The 20,718-nt window shown below is 38.2% G+C and overlaps 1 protein-coding gene across 7 annotated transcripts in view; it reads left to right on the top strand.

The window, feature by feature from the left end:
* CPEB3 (cytoplasmic polyadenylation element binding protein 3) overlaps window positions 1-20,718 on the top strand; it is a 95,714-nt gene that overhangs the window by 171 nt on the left and 74,825 nt on the right. For 2 of the 7 annotated variants that reach the window (XM_065639266.1, XM_065639260.1), the window contains exons 1-2: window positions 8,101-8,211; window positions 8,433-9,343. In XM_065639266.1, the coding sequence (XP_065495338.1) occupies window positions 8,444-9,343 (900 nt within the window). In that variant the 5' untranslated portion in view covers window positions 8,101-8,211; window positions 8,433-8,443. The other 5 variants (XM_065639262.1, XM_065639261.1, XM_065639263.1 and 2 more) reach the window with 5 other exon arrangements.

The following is a 20,718-nucleotide window of genomic DNA, read 5'->3' as shown; positions in this document are numbered from 1 at the left end:
CACCTCCTGTCGCCGCAGCGCGCCTGCGCCGGGACAGAGGCAGCGGCGGCCGCGGCACGCTGGGAACTGTAGTCCTGCCGCCCTCGGGAGTTTAAAGGTCCGGCGGGGCGCGCCCTCCGTCCTCCCCCCTCCCCGTCTGTGGTGCCGCTCCCTCTCTCCTCCCTATGCCGCTCCTCGCCGCTGTCGCGTAGCCGCTGCCCGGCACCGCGCGCGGGGCAGGTAGGGGAACGCGGCGCCGGGGTGGCCCCGCTGGCGTACGGGGTTAGGCGGGGGAAGGTCAGCAGCGGGCCCGCGCCCGCACCAGTGGCCGCCGCACGTCCCGCCGCCGCTCTCGCGCCACCACCCTCCTCCTCGCGCAGCGGCCGTTGCCCTTCGCCGCGCGTGACGGGGAGCGGCGCAGCCTCGCGCCCAAGGCGGCCCCTCCGCACGGGCGGCGGCAGAGACGGGGCCGCCTTCTCTGCCCCGCCCCGCTCACGCAGGGCGTGGGGGCCCCTGAGGGAAGGAGCGGGCTCCTGAGGGAAGGAGCACCCCCCTGCGCACCCCCGACATTGCCTCGCCTGCCGAACAGGTGCCGGCGGCTCTCGCCCCCTGCTCGGCCGGTCGGCCCCCCCGCCCCGGGCCCTGCCCTTGGGGTGAGGAGGGCACAGTGCCAGGTGCCTGCCCCGGTTAGGCTGCCGGGGAGGGCGGTGGCTGGCATGGCAGAAATCAATCCGTTTCTGTGGGTTTGTTGGCAATGACAAGGACAAGCACCTGGCGCCCCTGTAAGTGGCCCCTGGTGCTCGATGGAGGCTTGGTGGCCACTGGCTTCTGTGCACAAATGGGGTGAGGTGTGGGACAGCTGGTGGTAGCAGCAACGTTCTCATTTCACTTTGTAAGTGTGCTTCCTAATGAGAAAAAAATCCTTCTAGAGTGCTTTTAAAATTTGTTATATGTTCTGAAGTCAATACAGACCATCACAGTCTGTGAAACTGGGAATTTAGAAGCTGAAAAGCTTTTAGAGCACAAAGGTGGATAGCACCTGGAGAGAAGTTGCCTTCCTGTTTGTCTCCACCTTGGGTATCTGTCTCTCACTCTTCTCAGTCCAGGTGTATGCAGATTTGCGTGCATGTACAGGTTCTGCATCATGCCACGTTCCCCGAACAAAGGGCGAGGTCCCTCTTTTCAGAGGCAGTTGTGACATTCCAGATTCTTGGGAAGGTTGGTTAGTGAAAATCAACTTTGTATTTTCTTTTTCAGGTTATGTATAAATACATATGTATGTATATTTTTAATAAATAGCTTGTAATAAGTTTTGATACATGTAACTAGTCCCTGCTACCTTGTGTAAATTACAACTTTGTTATGCTGCAGTTGCTGTACAAGGTAATAATTTATGGGACCCACTCACAACTGTACAGCTGGATCAATCTACATCTGGTTTTGTTTGAGACAAGTAGCATTTGCCTGGTGGATAGACATGGCTACTGAGATCAGGTAGAACAGGAAGGAGACTTTAGTGAATACACTGGATTCTTTGACTGTGCTGCCTTAGCTAGAGAAAAATCAATCTGTCATTGAGAGGAAAGTGTAAAAATGCATGTAAAACATCCAGACTTGGGACTTGTATGGTGTATTATATGTATAGAGTAGGGAGGGTGTTGTTTATTTTCTAATTGCTGCATATATCATAAACAGGAATGCTAAAGTAGTTACAGTGATGTAAATGTTCTTTACAGGATGTATAGAAGCATGTAGGAAGAAGGCATCATGCTAACATCCTGTCCCAGAATATTTATTCTGTACTTATTCTTGGAACAGTGAAATTCGGTTTTGCTTGCACTACCGATAAGTCTTGGATGTACAGTGGCTGGAGTAAACCATATGGGCATGACTTCCTGGAAGAGAACCTAATACACACTGTCCTAATTACAGCTGTTCATGAAACGTAAGAGCAATATTAGATATCTGAGTTTCTGGTTCCTAATCTTGGTCTGGAATAAGTCTATTGGCCAGAGCACTGATCAGCTAGACTAGCCGAATGCTTAAGTTTTATATATTTATTCTCAAACATTATGAATGGAAATAGGGAAACTGGTTTTATTCCTCGGATGATGTGATTTGTGCAGTTTCTGTATTTTTGCCTTGGAGTGGGAAGGATATGCTAGTTGTCTGCCATTTAGGATAATGCTATGAGGTCATGATGAGTAATAATGGCTGTGAACAAGACCTACCTGAAGAAATGTAACTAGAACTCAGGATCACTTGACTACCATTGGAGGCTGAAGAAGTCTGTGACAACAGTGGCTGCTTTGCTCTACCAGTGGCACAGGGAGGGATGACAAGACTAAGCAAAACTTGAAAATTAGGTCAAGTAGTGAACATTTGGTAGGTTTGGATGGGGTTTTTTTTCCTTCATTTTTTTACCAAACATGAAATATAAGAACATAATAGGATACATAAAAACATGATAGGATAAAGGGTAATGGCTTTAAACTAAAAGAGGGGAGATTCAGGCTAGACATGAGGAAGAAAGTTTTTACTGTGAGGGTGGTAAAACACTGGCACAGGTTGCCCAGAGAGGTGGTAGATGCCCCATCTCTGGAGACATCCCAGGCCAGGCTGGATGAGGCTCTGAGCAACCTGATCTGGTTGAAGATGTCCCTGCTCGTGGCAGGGGGGTTGGACTAGATGAGCTTCGAAGGTCACTTCCAACCCAAACTATTCTATGATCCTATAGTGGCAGACCTCTTAACATCCCATAAATAGCTTAAAGATCCTGAAACCGAAAAACTGATATATGCCTTTTTATTGTTCAGGAGTTTGTTGGATAACTTGGGGTATGTATTCTCCATTTGTCTGCTCTTCTCAGAATCAAAGTGTGATCCTAAAACACATATATTACCATTTCTAAATTTGAGAAAAAACTCATTCCCTCACAGAGCAAGAGTGGTCGTTCCAGCCTCATCTCTTCCCCTTAACAAGACCGGATATGCAGCTGCTCTATTCAAATGCTTGCTTTATTCTCCCCGACAATCTCCTCCTTCAATTCACTCCCCCTCATCCCCTTTTTCTCCATTTTCTTTCCACTTTTTATTCTTTATGCTTCCTTCTTTGCATTGGTGATTTCCAGTATAAGTCTCAGGTTGCCTTTTGCAGGTTATTTTTTGTTTTTTTAAACTGCTGTTTCCCATATCATCCCTTTGTAGATTCTTCTTTGTTCCTTCCTTCTGTCTCCATGACGTTCATTGCGCTCACTCTGTCTTCTCTTGCCTTCATCTGGTAGTAGCTGCATTTGAGCCCTGAGAGAACTCTCTTGGGTACAGATTCCCTTTTGCCAATGCAAAGTGAGGGAAAATGGTTGCTACTAATTGAGCTTTGACTGAGCTCAGCCTCACTGATACTGACTGGAGATGGCAGCCATTTTGAATGAAAGAAAACTGCACATTTGAAGGCAAGTACAGAACTTAGTGAAAATCACCAAAACCAGCATAAGCTATTTTGGGCTTAAAATTGAGCCCTAAATTTGGCTATCAGATTTATGTCAAAAGATCAAATTTTAAAAGACTAAATTGTTTGATAACAGATTTATACAGGTTTAAGATTAATAAAGAAGTCGACTAGCAATTACTGTAAAAACAATATGGGGGTATATTAAATATTTATCTGACCATTTCTGCAAGGCCTGAAAAAGAGGCCAAATAATGAAGGAGCAGAATCTTAATACAGTTCTTTTCATCTGACAATATTAAGATTGTTGGAATTATTCACTGTTTTCAGTGAAAGCTAAGTAACCTGGCAATATGAAAGTGTTCTATTTTGGCAAAACTGCACTTTAATGGCTATGAATGTGATATATAAAATTAAATGACAACATCAGTTAGGCATTTTTTATCTACTTGATTTCATCTTTAAAAAGACAAGGAGCCCTCTATTAAATTAAAATGAAACATATCTAAAATGATACAAATGTTTCTACAATAAAATTTTTTTCAGTAACTTAATTCTTCGTTTTAACCTTCAAGTTAGTTGAAGTATTCACTTTCTGGCAAAAAGACTAGCATGGTTTGTTAGTCATAGAAAGCTTAAATTGTTTCATAATAAATTTCATAAAATAAAACCACACTCGATACAATGTTGATTGAGTTATCTAGGCTTATTTAGGCCTTTCTTACGTTTCTTTCTTTGGAGCTGGCCCAGGTCAAGTAATTTAGATACCAGATTGAATTAAGTTCTTGTGTTCTGATACAACTTTTGTTATTATAAAAACTGTTTTTCTTCTACTGGCTAGTTGATCAAAAACTGTCTTTATGTCCCAGTTTTCTTTGGTTCTGGAGTGATTCTCCATTTGCAAATATCAGAATGAGCACTCTCCTTATCTTAATAATTGATCTACAAAGTGAAGCTGTCTCCTGGGAAGAACTGACAGGAAGGGTGCAGTCCCTTCCACATGCATCCTCAAATCATCTGAAAAGCAATTACCCAGAGGTGAATAGGTACATAAAGGAGGGGTATAGAAGACCTAGAGCCTGTCCTGTGCTGGCTGGGATATTTCAACAAGTGAGGTATTTGCAGCTGCTGTAAGAAAGCAGTTTTCCTGCCCTTAATGATTCAGAGTAGCACAAACAGGTTAGAGCAAGTGTTGAGAAACTCTTAATTACAGCATTGATTTAAGGCAGGCAGACCATACAGTCCAACACAAACAGACTGTAGAAAGCAGAGACATAAGTGTTTTAACAACCCGTTTTCAACTGCCTTAATTTACCTTTCTCAGCTTTAGTCATGTCTCTTTCACGTATAAAGTTATGCATATTTCATCCTTTGAAAAAATCAGCCTGCAGTTTTGTTAAAAACTCATATTGTCACACTTCTGATTTTAAAAATGTAATTCCCATACAAGCAGTAGTATTTGGTCCTGAATAATTAGTATTATGAATGATTATCCAGAATAAATATCCACAATAATTCATAGGCCGGTACTAAACAGAGCACAAGTGCCAGTAAACAGAATTCTGAAAATTTTACCCAAACTACACTAATTATGAAAATATGAATATCTTATGAGAGGAACTCCTGTCAGGCTATGTGTGGATGGAGATTACGTGGATGGTGGGTAGTTGAAGGGAGGCAGCCAAAATGTGGAACCACAGTGTACAGAGTAGATAGAATGTTAAATAGGAATATTTGCACCTTTTTTTTCTGAGGAGCTTTTTTTTTGGTAGAATTTTTAGTATAGTAGCAATAATTCAGTAATGAAAAAGTAGTCACTTAGAAACTGGAAATGATTCAAATAGTGCAACTTTTCACCTATGTGCTGATTTTGATTTGTTTTAAATGTTCACATGACCTATTTCTGTTTGAGTTTCAGAATGTTTTTAGAAATTGTGACAGGTGATTATTTAATATTTTCTTCAGCTAAGCAACATGACACAGTCATTTGTAATAGCTGTATATTTTATAGCTGGTGTGAGCTTCTAATTAACTTCTTATATTACAAGTTTGGAGTTTGGAAGGAAGTTTGGAAATAGTAGAACTATTTCTTTGTCTAGCAATTGTTGTTGTGAATAGGTAGCTATTTGATCTGGGCTTCTAAGTTAAACTGTTAAAAGCTCTTATGTAATTACTCACTTTCAGCTCAGTCTGACAGATGTTTATGTCCTCAGAGCTGGTGATTCAGACTGCAGCAGTTTTCCCAGGAAAGAGGGAGTGTGCACGTGTTTTGTTTCCTTCCGAGCCCTGTTCCTTTCAGGCTAGCAGCAGTGAAATGCCATCTGTAGATAAGACTTCAAGCCCCATGATTCCTTGGGAGAGCATGCGCTGAAAGCCTCCAGTTGTCAAAGTGCTCTTGCCAGTGTGGTCGACTATTTGTCATATACCAAACCTGAAAGAAGAAAATAAATATACTGTCATTTTATTGATCTTTAAATACAGAAAATCAAAAGGTAACTGTTCCTTAAAAATTTCTGTGTTGACTGCGTGGGTTACTGCATGCAAATGGAGCTGGTATTGCTGTGGGGATATAGATTTCCTGTACTGGATTGTAAATTTGTGCAAATAATTAAACCAGCAAATAATCGAGAGGTACTGCCTATTAGCCCAACATTAGGCATTGGCTGGCCTGTCTTTCAAAGTCATTTATTGTCCAGTGTTTTTCCATTCAGACTGGCATAATTCATTAAAGGTAGGTCTTGACCTTGACAAGAGGGTTGAATTGTCCAGTGATTTTTACCTTTTAGAAGCAATATGAAAATGAATGTGGATTACAGTCCTTAGGATAAAGATCAAAAACAACTAGCTATGTCAAGGTACATATTTGAAGCAACTGCTATGCTAGCCACTATAGCTGGTGACTAACTGATTTAAATATACCGTATTGACAACAGAATTTTAACATTTCAGCTGCTGTGTTTTTCTCTCTAAATATATTTGTTTAGTGATAGCTCAGAACCAGGGAGGAGGTACATATAATCTTTTTCTCTCTCTGTTGTGGGTCATCAGTAATTTTATGTAGCCTTAGGAGTAATAGTGATTTTGAGAGAAATGAAGCTAATGCAAAGCTACTCAGAGCTTGGTATATTATAGCTTACTGCAGTATTGCTTTAAAGTGCCTCGCAAGGTTTTCTGCACCCCCAGCAGCAGCAGAGCTGCCTGTTACAGATGCAGTAGTTTACTCCATTCTTCTTAAGAACTTGCTTTCATGTTCTCGCTGCATAGTCTGTTCATGAACCCTTGCTCTTCGGTTTACTTATTGAACAGGCAGATAATAGGGAGCATGAGTAGTAGCTTGCTTGATAGCAGAAACCTGCCCTTGACATTCATTTTAACTAAAAAGTGTGTGTATGGCTCACAACAGATTTAAAAGAAAGAAAGAAACAAAAATTGTTAAATATACACATGGACCATCTAAAGTTGATGTTGGAAAGGAGAGGGTCATGGACTTCACTCTTTGCCACCTTTCTTGAACAGTTAATTGATTTGGCTTAACTTTTAGTTTGTTACATGAATACAACCATCCTAAAAACCTGCAATCTTAGGAATGTAGATATCATATGATTAACTCAATAGAAATGCAATTAGGTATTCAGTGATGACCATCTTTGACATAGTTATTCAAGTGATTTTTGGCTCATTTAAAATACTTTTGAGATTTAGAATGGTCTCTTCAATTGACTAAAAATCCGCAAAATGTAGAGGTTCCCGTTCTAGTTTCATACAATTGCTGTTCATTGAAATCTGTATATACATCAGTCCTATTGTGTTTCAAAATAAGAATCAAATTATATGATCTGTCCTATTTCATTTGAAGCACCTTTTCTAGTTTATATAAGACTCAAGCATTCTACATAAATTTACTTTTTAAACTTTAAACTTATGTAGTGATTTAGCAAATAATTTGAGTCACGAGTCTTTGTCTTGTGCATATAAAGATGGCTTTTCAAATGTGGCGTGTCTATATTTCAAATATTTAGATTTCCCCCATTTTTATTTTTCATTGTGAAAGCATCAGAACATCCCAATCTAATAATACCTCTCAGATCTGCCGATTTTGACCTTATGTTTTCCCAATGAACAAATCACTGATGATTTCATGCATATAGAAATAGAGCGAGTAGAAATACCTTTAGACAAAGGACTGCTTTGATGTAAAATAGCCTTTTACGCAGAAAGATCTTAAGGTCACCGAAGGCAAATCTAACACCCGTCGGTGTCTTTGTACATTAAGTGTCCCCACATTCCGCGCCCCCCCGCCCCGCACCCCCGTCATTGCGATCGCGTCTCATGCCCGCAGCAAGCGGCGAGCTGGGCGGCACAAAACGGCCAGGAAAGGATCGTGCAGCTCAGAACCGCTTCGTGTCAGGGCGAGATTTCGTCTGTGCTTTCTCTCTGATAAATTTAAATAATTGAAAGCTTGCTTGCTAATTAAGGAAAATCGGTACCCGGCTCCTTTAAAGGTCCCCTAATAGAAAAGGGGGAGGAGAAGAGTGAAGACTGGTGTCTTTTTAACCTTGCTGAAGGACGCAGCAGTATTTATTGACGTATGCAAATAACCAGGGGGAGGAGGTGGAGGAGGAGGAGGGTGCTTGGAAAAACAGGAACCAGAATCAGTTTCTCATTGCAGGGTGAGAGCTCTGAGTTCCGGTGTAAGAGAAAAGAGACGTGGCGAAATTGCTGTATATCTCTGCCCTATAAGCACATCTCTCATTTAGACTGAAGGGAAACAAGGCATCAAAAAGGGTGAAGCATCTTTAAAAATGTTTTGAAGGCAGTCTAGCACGATCGAAGGTTACATATTCCTAAATGGGGGAGGGGGAAGATTACGGGTTTGCCTCGCAACTTGCTGTAGCATAGCAGTAGGACGAGATTTTTAGCCGGCAAATGATTAAAACAGCCTGGTTTGTGGTATGAATGACAATGTTAATAATCTGTCTTTGTGGTTTTTTCCCCTACTGTTTCAGCTGCGCAAACCATGCAGGATGATTTACTGATGGACAAAAGCAAAGCCCAGCCCCAGCAGCAGCGGCAGCAGCAGCAGCAGCAAGATCCAAACTCAGCAGAAGCCCCCTCTACACCCATCTCATCGGAGGCACCCAAACCAGAAGACAACAGTTCAGTGACTAGTATCGGCACATCGGCTCCTTCCCAAAATAGCAAGGAGAAGATGCAGATGGAGTCTCCCATTTTGCCTGGGTTGAGCTTTCACCAGCCTCAACAAGAACCTGCAGCCGGCACCTCCTTGTCTCCCTCCTTTGGCAGCACCTGGTCTACAGGGACCACAAACACGGTGGATGATAGCTTTTTCCAAGGGATTACTCCAGTCAATGGGACAATGCTTTTCCAGAATTTTCCACACCATGTCAACCCTGTATTTGGTGGCACTTTCTCGCCTCAAATTGGCCTAGCTCAGACTCAACACCACCAACATCAGCAGCAGCAGCAGCAAGCTCAGCAGCAGCAGCAGCAGCGGAGGTCACCTGTGAGCCCTAATCAGGCACCTTTTGCCCAGAGAAATGCTGCTTACAGCCATCAGCCCATCATGACCAGCAAACCGTCTTCCTCCTCTGCCTCCTCTTCTTCCTCCTCCAGCTGGAATAACCATCAAAATGCAGCTTGGAGTACACCTTCCAACCCTTGGGGTGGGCTGCAGGCTGGAAGGGACCCTCGCAGGGCAGTTGGAGTGGGGGTCGGCGTGGGAGTGGGGGTTGGTGTGCCCTCTCCCCTCAATCCCATTTCACCCCTTAAAAAACCATTCTCCAGCAATGTCATTGCCCCTCCGAAGTTCCCACGGGCTGCACCCTTAACCCCCAAATCCTGGATGGAAGACAATGCGTTCAGGACGGACAATGGCAACAATCTGTTGCCTTTTCAGGTAAATGACTACATGCACCTTCTACGTGGTGACAGCTATCACAAAGTTGTATTTTTTGCAGGAGTATATTTCATGTTACGTTCTACCTGAGAGGCACCTCCATAACTCATATTTGCGTAAAATAATCATGTTATAAGAAAGAAGTGAGGTTGATCCTAGGGAGTGCATACACAACATTTCAAAATTCCGGCTTGAGGTTTATAGTCTTATTTTTCTTGTATCTTATTCTTAAATGTGACAGGGCTTTTTGCTTGTTTTTGTTGTCGCGTGGGTTTTTTTGTTTGTTTGTTTTAGCATATAAAATGTAGTAGCCTTCCTTCATGATAAATAGGTTTGGTAGGCTGCATTCTGTTAGTTCTCTTTTTTCTTCATATTTTCCCATATTTGAGAAACAGGAGATGTTAAAATTGCTGGCTTCAGTTTTCTAACTGGCATGGTAATTTTAATCAAAGATGCTTTTTGACCTGAAATCCAGTTAATTATTTTATCACCACTGAAATAACTAATTGCCCTTCTGTTGTGGTGGGATTTAATGGGCAGTCCGTCCACATAAGGTATATATATGAAAAGCTGTATATGTCTGATATGTGCACCCCGCTGTTATATTTACAGTGGACTTTTTGAATACATCTAGAAGCGGCGTGGGTGTGTGTGGAAAGAGTGGCGTATCTGTCCTTTCCATTAAGGAAATGCCTAATACAATTGATGTGATTTAGAAATGGCAGAGAGGTATTGTATAAAATAGACCATTTTATGCTGTTCGGAGTATTTGCAGAGAAAAGAGACAATAGGACACGACCTTCAGAGCCATATTGCAATGGAGTCTATTTACTAGCTACATAGCTCTGAAATATTTAAAGCTGCAGTGCCCTTCACTGTTTGGTTTTTTTAATCTATGACAACAAAGCAGATCAATTGCAGCTGAAACTGGGCCACGTAGAAGATTTGCAATTTTAATGCAGAATGAAACCTGTCATGGTGTGAAATCCATTTTAGTTGAAAAAAGCACAGCGTGCAGTTATGGTTATATCTATACAAGGTGAATTGAACCTCAAATTGCTTCTACGTGAGCTTTTTTGAGTTTCAGGCAAATTGAAATGTCCTTTTTTGAAATAGAGTGAAATCATATATGCTTTCTCTTTAGGTAATCACTTTCTCAACCAAGTATGAACTCAAAGATTTTCCACTTGCCAGTATAGAAAGAATAGCATCTAGATTGACACTTAATATTAGAAACAAAGCAAAAAAAAAACCAAACCACCCCAAAACCCCCAAAAAACCAACCAAACACCCCCTCCTCGTTACTTTAAGAGATTGTTGAAGTAAAATACATGCATTCCTGTGCACTTTCCAGTCCCATTCAAAGAGGGCACCTTATAGTCAGCCCAGAAATTTCATTTTGCTGCTTCATTCTGTTTAAAGAGAGAGTTGCTAATTTTTTATTGGCTGCCCTAAATGAAGGCGGAGTGGCTGCTGGTGAACTGCTGGTCAATGTGTCTGTAACACTGAAGAAAGATTAGACTTCAGACACAATATACCTGGTGAAACAACTATGTTGCACAAAGTAGAGCCACACAAAAGCTAATTATTATAGCTCTCAGTCTTTTTTTCTTAGGAATGGGAAATGTGTTTCAATTTACAATTATTCTTTTATTTAAATTGTCTACATGTAAGACATTAAAATTCTGGTAAATTTGAATTACTAGGGAAAGCAACAGAAACGGTCTCATTTCTGTGGTTTGGTCAGTGAGACACATATTTAATGGCTAGACAGCTTTATTATCGTGACTGTAAATTGTCACAAATTAAACTACCAGGTATTTAGTCTTCACTAGGAAAAAGGTAGATAAATGTTTTTAAAGAAAAGGTCCTTTTGTTTTAAAATTAAGGTTTTGAAAAGCTAAGTTAGCCAATATGTATATTTGGAAACTTGTTTTTTTCTCTCTGAATTTAACCTGGTATTTCCCTGTTCAACTGAAAGCAAATACTTAGAGTACACTCAGCATCAGCTGGAATAAGTCTGATTTCAGAGACTCAGAAAACTTGTATTTTTTTTTTTTCTCTTAGGCTCTTTTTAATACAAGCTGCTGAATTTTGCATACAAGATTGTAATCTGGGTTAATGGTTATTGCTCCTATAGTTACCAAACTGCCCAAGTCTTGAAACTGTCCTATCAATAGGAGGCAACTGTTTAATTACGTTGATAAAAAAGGAATTCAAATTAGTGTAAGAGTTACTGCCTGCGTTCTGGTTGCCTTTTTTTTTTTTTTCTTTTTTTTTTTTTCCCTCCCGCTCAGAAATTGGGCAATGTGTTGACACAGTTGACACAGTAAGTTCTGCTTGTCAGCACTATCAAGTGATTCTGGCAGGTTTATCCATGTACATCTGCTACCCTTCATAACTGAGCATTTTTGATCTGCTTCAGAAATACCTTTCAGTGAACTTGCTAGCAACACATTAATGCACATTAGTGAGTTCTTTGTGCTAACCCATTCTTTTATATTGAGATTGTAAGACACTAAAAAATTTGTGGTTTAAATTTAATGAATTCCTTAATAAGATATGAAGCCTAAGATGTTCTAAGTAAAAATAAAAATACGAATATGTTCACTGGTTGAATTAATGTCAGTGATACCTATTTTTTAAATTCAAATCTTTGCAGTGATCAAAAAATTTTAAGGAGAAAACATCTACTGTCAAGGTTTGTGTTCTGAGTCTGTAATATTTAAAGACAGCTGATGCTCAGCTACTGATAGATCTAGTTCTAGGAAAAAATGTTGAATTTGAAAATGTTTTTTTCTTAAGAACATGTGTACAAAGCAATATGCTAGACATCTTCATGCCCAAATTTGAGTAATATGTTAGTGTACCTTGTATGTCAAAACCAATTGGCATCTGTCCCAAGGAGTTGTGCTGCAAAACATATTAAAAAAATTAAAATATCAGTTGTTAGGAATTCGGTTGACATCTGCCTTGCAATTGGTGTTGAAAGGCAACCAAAGTTGCTTTAAAGGAGAATGGTTTCTTATGTTTACTGAGGGAAATTCATTGCACTGTATAAAAAAAAATGAAGACACAGAGTTGATAGCTGGAAAAGAAAAGAAGCAATCAGTCTGGAATGAAATATAACGTAGTAAATAAGAGTTGGAGACAAGATCACAGGAACAGATGTGGAATGAGGCCAGGTATGAAATATAGACATTTGGCCAGTTTGTTCTTTTGAATGTTCTTCAGCTTCCAAGTGGTTCAGGTGAAGGTCTGTTGTGATTGTCCTGTGACAGGCACTAGTGTTGTGCTGTTAACACCAGGTGATCCTCATTTCTGGCCTTTGAGGACTGATTGTCCCTGGAGCCTGGGCAGTGGTTCAGTTCCTTTTTACAGCAGAGCACTGGGGCTTGAGCAGAGCTCATGTCATCTTGTGCCTCTGAGCTGCTCCTGAAAGTTCTCTTTTCTTTCACTTCTCTCAGGTAAGTAGTGTATTGCTTTTGGCCATATGAAAATATTGGGACACAGCTTGTGGGTTAGGAGGATTGATAGTGCCTGAAATAGATCCTTGGAAGCATGAATAAGAACTTAATGGATAAAATAGAGAAGGAATTAAATGTTTGGAGACCAGTATACTAGTTACGGAAGTCTGCTCTGTGGGTGTTTAATAATAACAACATTATATCAATTTCCTAGAAGTTGTTCAAATTTGGTCCTTTCCGAGTAGTGTTCTTTACAAACAATAAAAAAATGCACAATTGTAAGTTTTAGATTTAAAAAATGCATAGCAACTTGGTGCTCTGAAGAGTCTGGCATACATCAAGTCATTCTTGGCAGCTTTACTGATAAATACTTCTCTAGCAGGAATAAATGAAGTGGTATCGTGGATAAAGATAGTTTTAACATGCTGTCTTCTGCAGGGAGGCTGAGAAAGGTGGTTTTTTTTAGACAAAGTGTTTTGGTATTTGGTTTTTTTCTTCATTGATTTCAATAGGAATTAATGTGGACCAAGGTAAAATTATAAGATAAATTTAGAAATTATATATAGCTTCAATATTTCATACCGAAACAAAATGCAACCCAAAATGTGCAGCGAGTTTCTATATAAATATAGGTATATATGCATAAATATATGTTTGTATGAGTATATATTTATGCATTTAGATATAGACACAGTAATTAGTAACACAGTAGCAAGCACAAGTGCTTTGTCATGTGTTGTACTTAACACACTGTAGCTGTTTGAGTGAAATGAAGGACAAGGGAATGGCCACTGCGTCATGTTTATACTTCCATTGCGACTTTTAGTTGGTGACTAGTAGATAGCTCCTTAAGAAGCTGCTTTCTTTAAACATTTGAAGTTCTTCGGGCCTCTGATATTAGCCCATACTTAGCTTTCTCCATGCCGATACAGATTGATACTCAAAACAAATTATGTGCATATGCGCACATACATATAAATATACACACATATGCAGTAAAGTAATGCAGAGTAATTTTTTTCTTCAAGTCCTAGGGAAAATAATATTAAATACACTATTAAGTTTAGTTTTATAGTATTTGTGATAACTTCTTCACAGGCCGTGGATTAGCTGTAGCTTTTTTGTCATAATTCTGTTTCTTAACACTATGGTAACCTGAAATGCATATTAGGATATGTCATATATATGTGTGTGTGTATTAAAAATGACTGAATTAAAATGAATTCAGGTATTAGAACATTCACAAGTGTAACAAACACAGTTTAATATTTATGAGTAAAGGAGTTTTACTGGCTAATACACACTGGTGACTGTCATTTTGAAGTCTTTGTTTAAATCTAGATTATTTTTTTTTCAAACCAGAAATAATTGTATCCAATAAGTCTATTTGAAGATTATTTTTGAAAACACCATATTTCTTTATTCTAAATTTGACATTCTGGGCTCTTACTTCTTGACAGTTTAGTGGATAACCATACTTAGTCACATTACTGGTGTCTTGAAAACTATTTCTTGACATTTAGGAAAAAGAAAAATGTCTAATCTTAATTTTTCTTACATGGAGACACACAAGTATGGGCAGCCTGCAACCTTATGAACAACAACAGCAAAAAAGGACATAGTTGGTGGGAAAGTAACTTATCCCACTCTTTTTTTCTTCTTTCTTACATGCTTGTATTGTGACTATCAACAATTATCCTGATTCCGAATATTAAAATGTGAGAACACATGTCATGGTATCTCAGTAGTCTCCCAGTCTAACAGATACAAGCAATACATGATATTTTGGCCTTAGTAGTTCTGAAGTATTTCACAATTTCTGTTAGATTTTAGATCTGATTGAGTTCTAAATTTCTGCATTTTCCAATATGTTAAAATACAGTACGAGTACAGAACTATTTCATGGTTAAAGTATGATGATCTGTGAACTAGTTACTTATTGATTGTTGTCTTGATTTGAAGTAACCAACTGAATTGTAGATGAGCCTTCAAAGTCAGTGAAGGTAGAGCAATGGTGTGAGTTCAGTCTGTTGATATTCTGAGCAACTCCATATATAGGCAGGACTTCCTTAAAAACATTAAAGGTATTAATATAGAACAATGAATCAATAATTTTGTCTTAAAGATTTGATAAAAGAATTATCTGTCTTTGGGAGGTAACGTAGAAGGGAAGGTGAAGGGGACAGCAGTTTATTTTGCTATTTGCTGTCTTGGATCATCCCCAGTTCTCATTTTTTTGCCTAGAAGCTGTTTCTGTGAAGTGAATATCAGAGGAAGAGATACCTGGAAGACTAATGTGTTCTGTTCCAGGCAATTTTCAAGAAGAAAATATGAGTTTGCTGAGTGGATGATGAACATTTCCATTTCTTAGTAGTTGGTAGAAAAGCTCTCCTTTCATTTAGGTCACTCATGAGTGATCTCTGACTGAAGCATACCAAAGGGAAGCTAAAAAAGATAGCAGTGCTTAGTTTGAAGTTGTATAGTGATCTTAAACTGTAGAAATCTGAATTTTGCTTGGGCTGGGTAGACTACTGTGTTTTCAAAAACTTTTAAATTAGGCTGAAGAGAACAACATCATACCAAAACTATCTAGTGTTGAATCTCTGAGAGAGTCCCTCTGGCTTTTACTTGTTCTTCTTTTTCCTACTGATCACTTGAGATTGTGTTACAAGTTTAAAAATACTATTCATAAATAAAAGATGTTTGTCCTAGAAATTTAATCAAAACATTATTCCGAATTGTGGCATAAACTCCCACAGCAAAGAAAGGCCTCTACAAACTTATTTGTTTTTCCCAAAATAGGCATGCTGCTTCGATTCTACTTTTATCATAGTAACATGTAATATGTTATTTAAGGAAAAGGATCTGTTCAAGACCTTTAGCATAACGGCAGCTAGCAGACTTTAGATAGAAAAAGTATGTATTTTCTCGTTTTCTTCCTTATTTCTCCCCACTCTGTCTTCTCAACTCCCAAAAATCAATATTGAAAGCTTTTAGTGTGTAATTGTTGGTTGCAATTAACTGCTGAAAATGGAACACCATATTTTTTTGGCATGAAAGAGGATGGTTTACTCATATTCCACATCTTCAGAAAAATCATATTTTTATTGTCAGAAGATATAAAAAACTAGGGAAAGAAATTCTGTATGATCTTCAAATGGGAAGAACAATACAAGTAGGTGAAAGTTACTGTCTTGTATCACGGGTAATCAGATTGTTATGCCCTTCTAGCCTATTGCAAGCTCAGTTAAGTCCTTAGTTTTGCAAAATGATGCCCGAAGTAGTTTGTACCATTTCTGATCTCAACCTACTTGTTTGGTACAGTGGAGTAGAACTATAATTTCAGAAAGGTCAGGAAATAGAGTTTTCTAATTCCTGCTTACTCAGCATAAGGTTGTCTAAATTTCCCTTTGAACTCTTTCTGGTGCTATGTGGGCTAATAACTTCCCTTCTATAGGGAAACTTGCTACATGTCCACATGTGTTTAGAGATTATATTTTTTTTCTCTCTAGTCAGCAAAAAGAGTAAGTGGAACATGTAGTATAAAACAAATAAACTATGCATATTTCAAAACTTCAGGGAAATTTGCCATTCCTAGTAATATTAGCATTTTGTGTATAAGTATACACAAAATATATACGTACGACTATAGTCTATATCTGTGTATGTATAAGCAGTTCGTTTTCTCCAGAAAATAGTTGTAATTAATTTTCAGTAGCATCTACTTTAGAATAGCTAAAGCTATTTTTTCAGCAACTATGCAAGTTGAAATGTAGTAATGTTTTACATTCTCATTTTTGTAACAAGTACATCAGACCAATATTTAGACTTTCCAGTTTTTAGGTTATCATGACATTTTATTAATTCTGCACTGACAATAAGCAGATGTGTCAAAGTAGTTTGGTGAATGAACTACTTTTATATATAGAGAGAGATCTTCATTTGTGTAATCTTTTTATTACTACTTGTAAATTTTAGAATTTTAAAAATGCAGGTTGTGAAATGCTGCAGAACCTTTGCTTGTGTATTTTCAAACTTGGTCAGCATTTTCATTTTCATAAGCTTCAATTACATGATTCTGTCTATACTTTCTCAGTGGCATTTGTAAAATACAGCTACTTAATACCTTCCTTTTTCTTGTTGTTTGGTGTGGCTTTGTCTCTTTATTGCATGCCTTTCAAACTCACCCCAGAGATAAAATTGTCAGTTTTTCTAAGATCTTATAGATGAAAAGCATGGTGCTGATCAGGACAGATACTGATCTGCTTTGTCACAACAGTGTTAGAAGGGCTGGTGTGATCTCCATTTTACAGATGTAAATAAGAAGAACAGAGTTCGGGGAAATAGTTTTCTTCTCCATGTTCAATCTGAGAAGAAGAAAAAGTTGTGGTTTGTGTTTTGTTTTTTCCTGAAATATTTAGCATATGTAGCTCTTTGGAAACAGAACATCTATTGACTGTTTCTAAGTTTGCTGCTTGTGTAAATCTCAAATTAGTCACCAAAAAGTGCAGAAAACAAATTGTTACCTGTGAGAAGTTTTAGTTTAAGTGCAAATTATTCAGGAATTAAGAATTTTTCATGAGGGAAGAGACAAGAAGGAAAATAGTTAATTTCTTCAATTGCAACACCCACTTTTCCTTCAACTACCTATGTAAATCTTCCAAATTCTGCAAGAAACACCACAGAGCTTCTGTAAGCAACCAATCTCTTAATTATTCAAAACCAGCACTGATGGGCACTGGATGAGATAGAGGTTTTGTTGGAAAAATGGTTTTGAAACTTAGCTATAGTTTATTAATGCAAAATGGTAGAGCTTAAATTGCACTGGAAATCTTACTCCTGCACTTCCTAAATTTCTGTATGTGTGTGTGTATGGCTTTGCAAAGTTTGTAAGAATTGTGGTTTTCTTTTAAATTTCCTAGAGCTTAAGTAAAATACTTAAGCAAAACCACAGATTCTGTTACATGTTAGGATGTTGATTTCACATGATTCATCAGCCAAGTTAGAGTCTTTTGGGCAACTCTACAGATTGTTCTTGGTTTAACAAAGTTAATGAAAGTAGCGTGTACAGAGCACATACTCTCAATGGGTTTCAGTTGTGGGTGAAACATGATTTTTGTGGGCTAGGCCCCTTTTTTTGTTTCATCCAGCCTTGAACTGTTCAGCTCCACTCCTGTCAAACTTCCGTTCTTCACTTCTTTCTGTTCCTGGTTTTTGATCCCCTTTTTCACTGACGCTTCTTATTTGAGTTGGTATTCCCTATTGTGCTTTCCATGTCAGAGCTTCATTTACAGGCGAAGTCCCAATAAAGCGCTGTAGTCATAAGCTGAATCATGTTCACTTTCTCTGTTGGAATTGCTCCTGTGCAGACTTAATAGCATGAGGGCTTTAAAGTAGGTTTAAATAAATTCAGGGACAATGGAGTTTTCAGAAATATTAGCTGGAAGTTCTAAATTTTATAAATTCAGAAATTCTAAGTGATAACTAAGTCTGAACATGCTGAACTGATTTTCTTTCACCATACCCACACCCATCTTCCAGAATGTGTGACTTGGACTGGATTTTAACACAGATTGACAGAAAACCACTTCTGACATAAAGACATAATGCTTTTTTTCATTTTAATATCAACATTATATATATATAAAATTTTCTTTTTTTTTTTTTTAATTTTATCTGTGCTTTTGCTTAATCATAAGTGGATGGCCCAGTGAAACTCATCTCTCCTACATGGAAGAACTATTGCAAAGAAAGAAATGTACAGTTTTCCTATAAGGTCTCCTGGATGTTCAATCTTAAACTTACTATGCTTCTTTCTTCCACTAACTTCAGATTTCTTCTGCCTCTCTACTTATTAAAAAACCCCAAATCAATAAAAAATTAAAGTGACAGTTTTTTGTTTCTAAATATTACTTTGCTGCCAAAATCAGTAACCGTAATGATTTACTAAAAGTATCTCACTGGCATCTAGCTGTGAAATGCTATTTAATTTTAGTTACATGTCATACAATGTATGTAATGAACAATTCTGAAAGCATTTAGACTGTTAAACAAAAAAAGGTGTAGAATGGGTGAACAGCTTTGGAGCTTGCGCCAAGTATCATTGGACCACCTTTTCAGTTTAGCTATGCTGATATATGTATCTTTTATACATGTATTTTTACTTTCACCAGGGATGATGTTCTTTTATGGAATTTTAGATTTTTTTCTTTTCTATTCCTTTTTTTTGTCTGTTTCTTTCCTATTAGCCTAAAAAAAAAAATTTAAAAATTATCTGTCTTTCCAGACCATCCAATTAAGTATTAAAAACACAGTGTTAAGTTGAAAAAAATTGTCTGGAAAATTTAAGCCTTGTTTATAAGAAAGTAATTGTGCTTTAGCTCAAGTAATGCATTTTTCTCATATTCGGTAATATTTTTTTTTTTAAGTCTCCTATGCAGGTATGGCAAGCTCTTCTTGAATTGCTCTGAGCAATTCTTGTTTGTATTTTATTGGTGGCGTGCATTGATTGAGGTGCAGGAGAGCTTGTATCTGGTTGGTTTATCAGGCAGACATCTAGGATGTAAAAGACAGAAACATACACTTTTTTGGAAATTTATCATGTGTTAAGCAGCTGGAAATAGGGTAGAGAATTAGCAACATGTGACAGACAATCATCAACTGTTATATGACCTTACAGCAGTCAACAGATCATACTTCAGAAACCTTAAATCTAATATATTAGACTTCCATGTTCCCTGTGGTCTCACCAGGAAGTGTTTTCCAGAGTACTACTCTGAGCTTTTTTAGACAGATCTTTTAATGTAGTATTTTACTCTGTGAAGGAGATTTGTTAAAAGCATTAATGAATTAACATGTAGGTAGCTAGTGTTACTACCATTTACTACATAACCTTTACAGTAACTGTACATTTGTAAAGGTTTAATAAATGATTAATGTGTTAACTGATTGCTAGGGTCCAGCGCTTTAGCAGATGGCTTGTAACCCAATCTAATACCATATATTGATGTGCTTAGTAAGCATTAAGATATAATAGCCAAGTCTGTCAACTGTTCATAACATACTTTGTGGCTTTGAAATTTTCTTTAAAGTAGTTATAAAGATACCTTTTAGTTTTAAATTATGATTACCATAACAGTCTCACCTAATATTTCATCTCGGTAAATAGATCTCTTAGTCATGTATTCTTTCTAGGGTCATATTGTTTCTTCTTCTGTCATTAGCCCCCGCCCCACAAAGCCCTAAGTGGCAGCAAACTGTGCAGCAGGAAAACTAGGGCAGAACAAGAGGGTAAAGGAAGCAAAGCTCAGGGATAAGAAAAAGTAGGATTTTCATAATACAAAATGAAAGTGAAATTGTGGTATTTTCCTGTATAGTAATCCAAGATGACAATATACCCATTCACTTTTCTGTGGATGAGAATGTCTACAAATAAAATCTTGCAAACTTTAGGTTGGGTTCGACACTTGAGCTTGGTGGCTCCTGCTACTTTTGGCTGCTAATAAATGAAGCTGTACCTGTGATTTCTGAGTAATAAAATCAACCACAATTGTCAGCAGAGTTTACAAGTAATGTTTTGATGCAAATGTCTGCAGACAGTCTTACCTCCCTTGTCTAAACAGGAACACACTTTTCTGACATGATTTTGCAAAGTAGGCATGGTAGATTACTTATAACAATTTTTTCTTGTTAGGCAAGGGAATAATAACTCACTTTGTGTGAGCCATTTAAAACTACTTGAAAATGGATTGTAATAGGTCTTACAGTTTGTTTGGAATGCTTCACTTTCCAGAGAAACTGGAAAGTTTTGCTATTTCACTTACATGGTAGCCTTGTTTGAATATAAACTTGAACTGGTCAGTGTTTCAAAATATAGCTCTGTCCTTGGCAATGTTGAGCATGTAGAGT

Source organism: Caloenas nicobarica, chromosome 7 (assembly GCF_036013445.1).
Source record: "Caloenas nicobarica isolate bCalNic1 chromosome 7, bCalNic1.hap1, whole genome shotgun sequence".
Lineage (NCBI taxonomy): Eukaryota > Metazoa > Chordata > Aves > Columbiformes > Columbidae > Caloenas > Caloenas nicobarica.
Note: the sequence above shows the minus strand (reverse complement) of the source record. Positions and strands in the feature narration are given on the sequence as shown.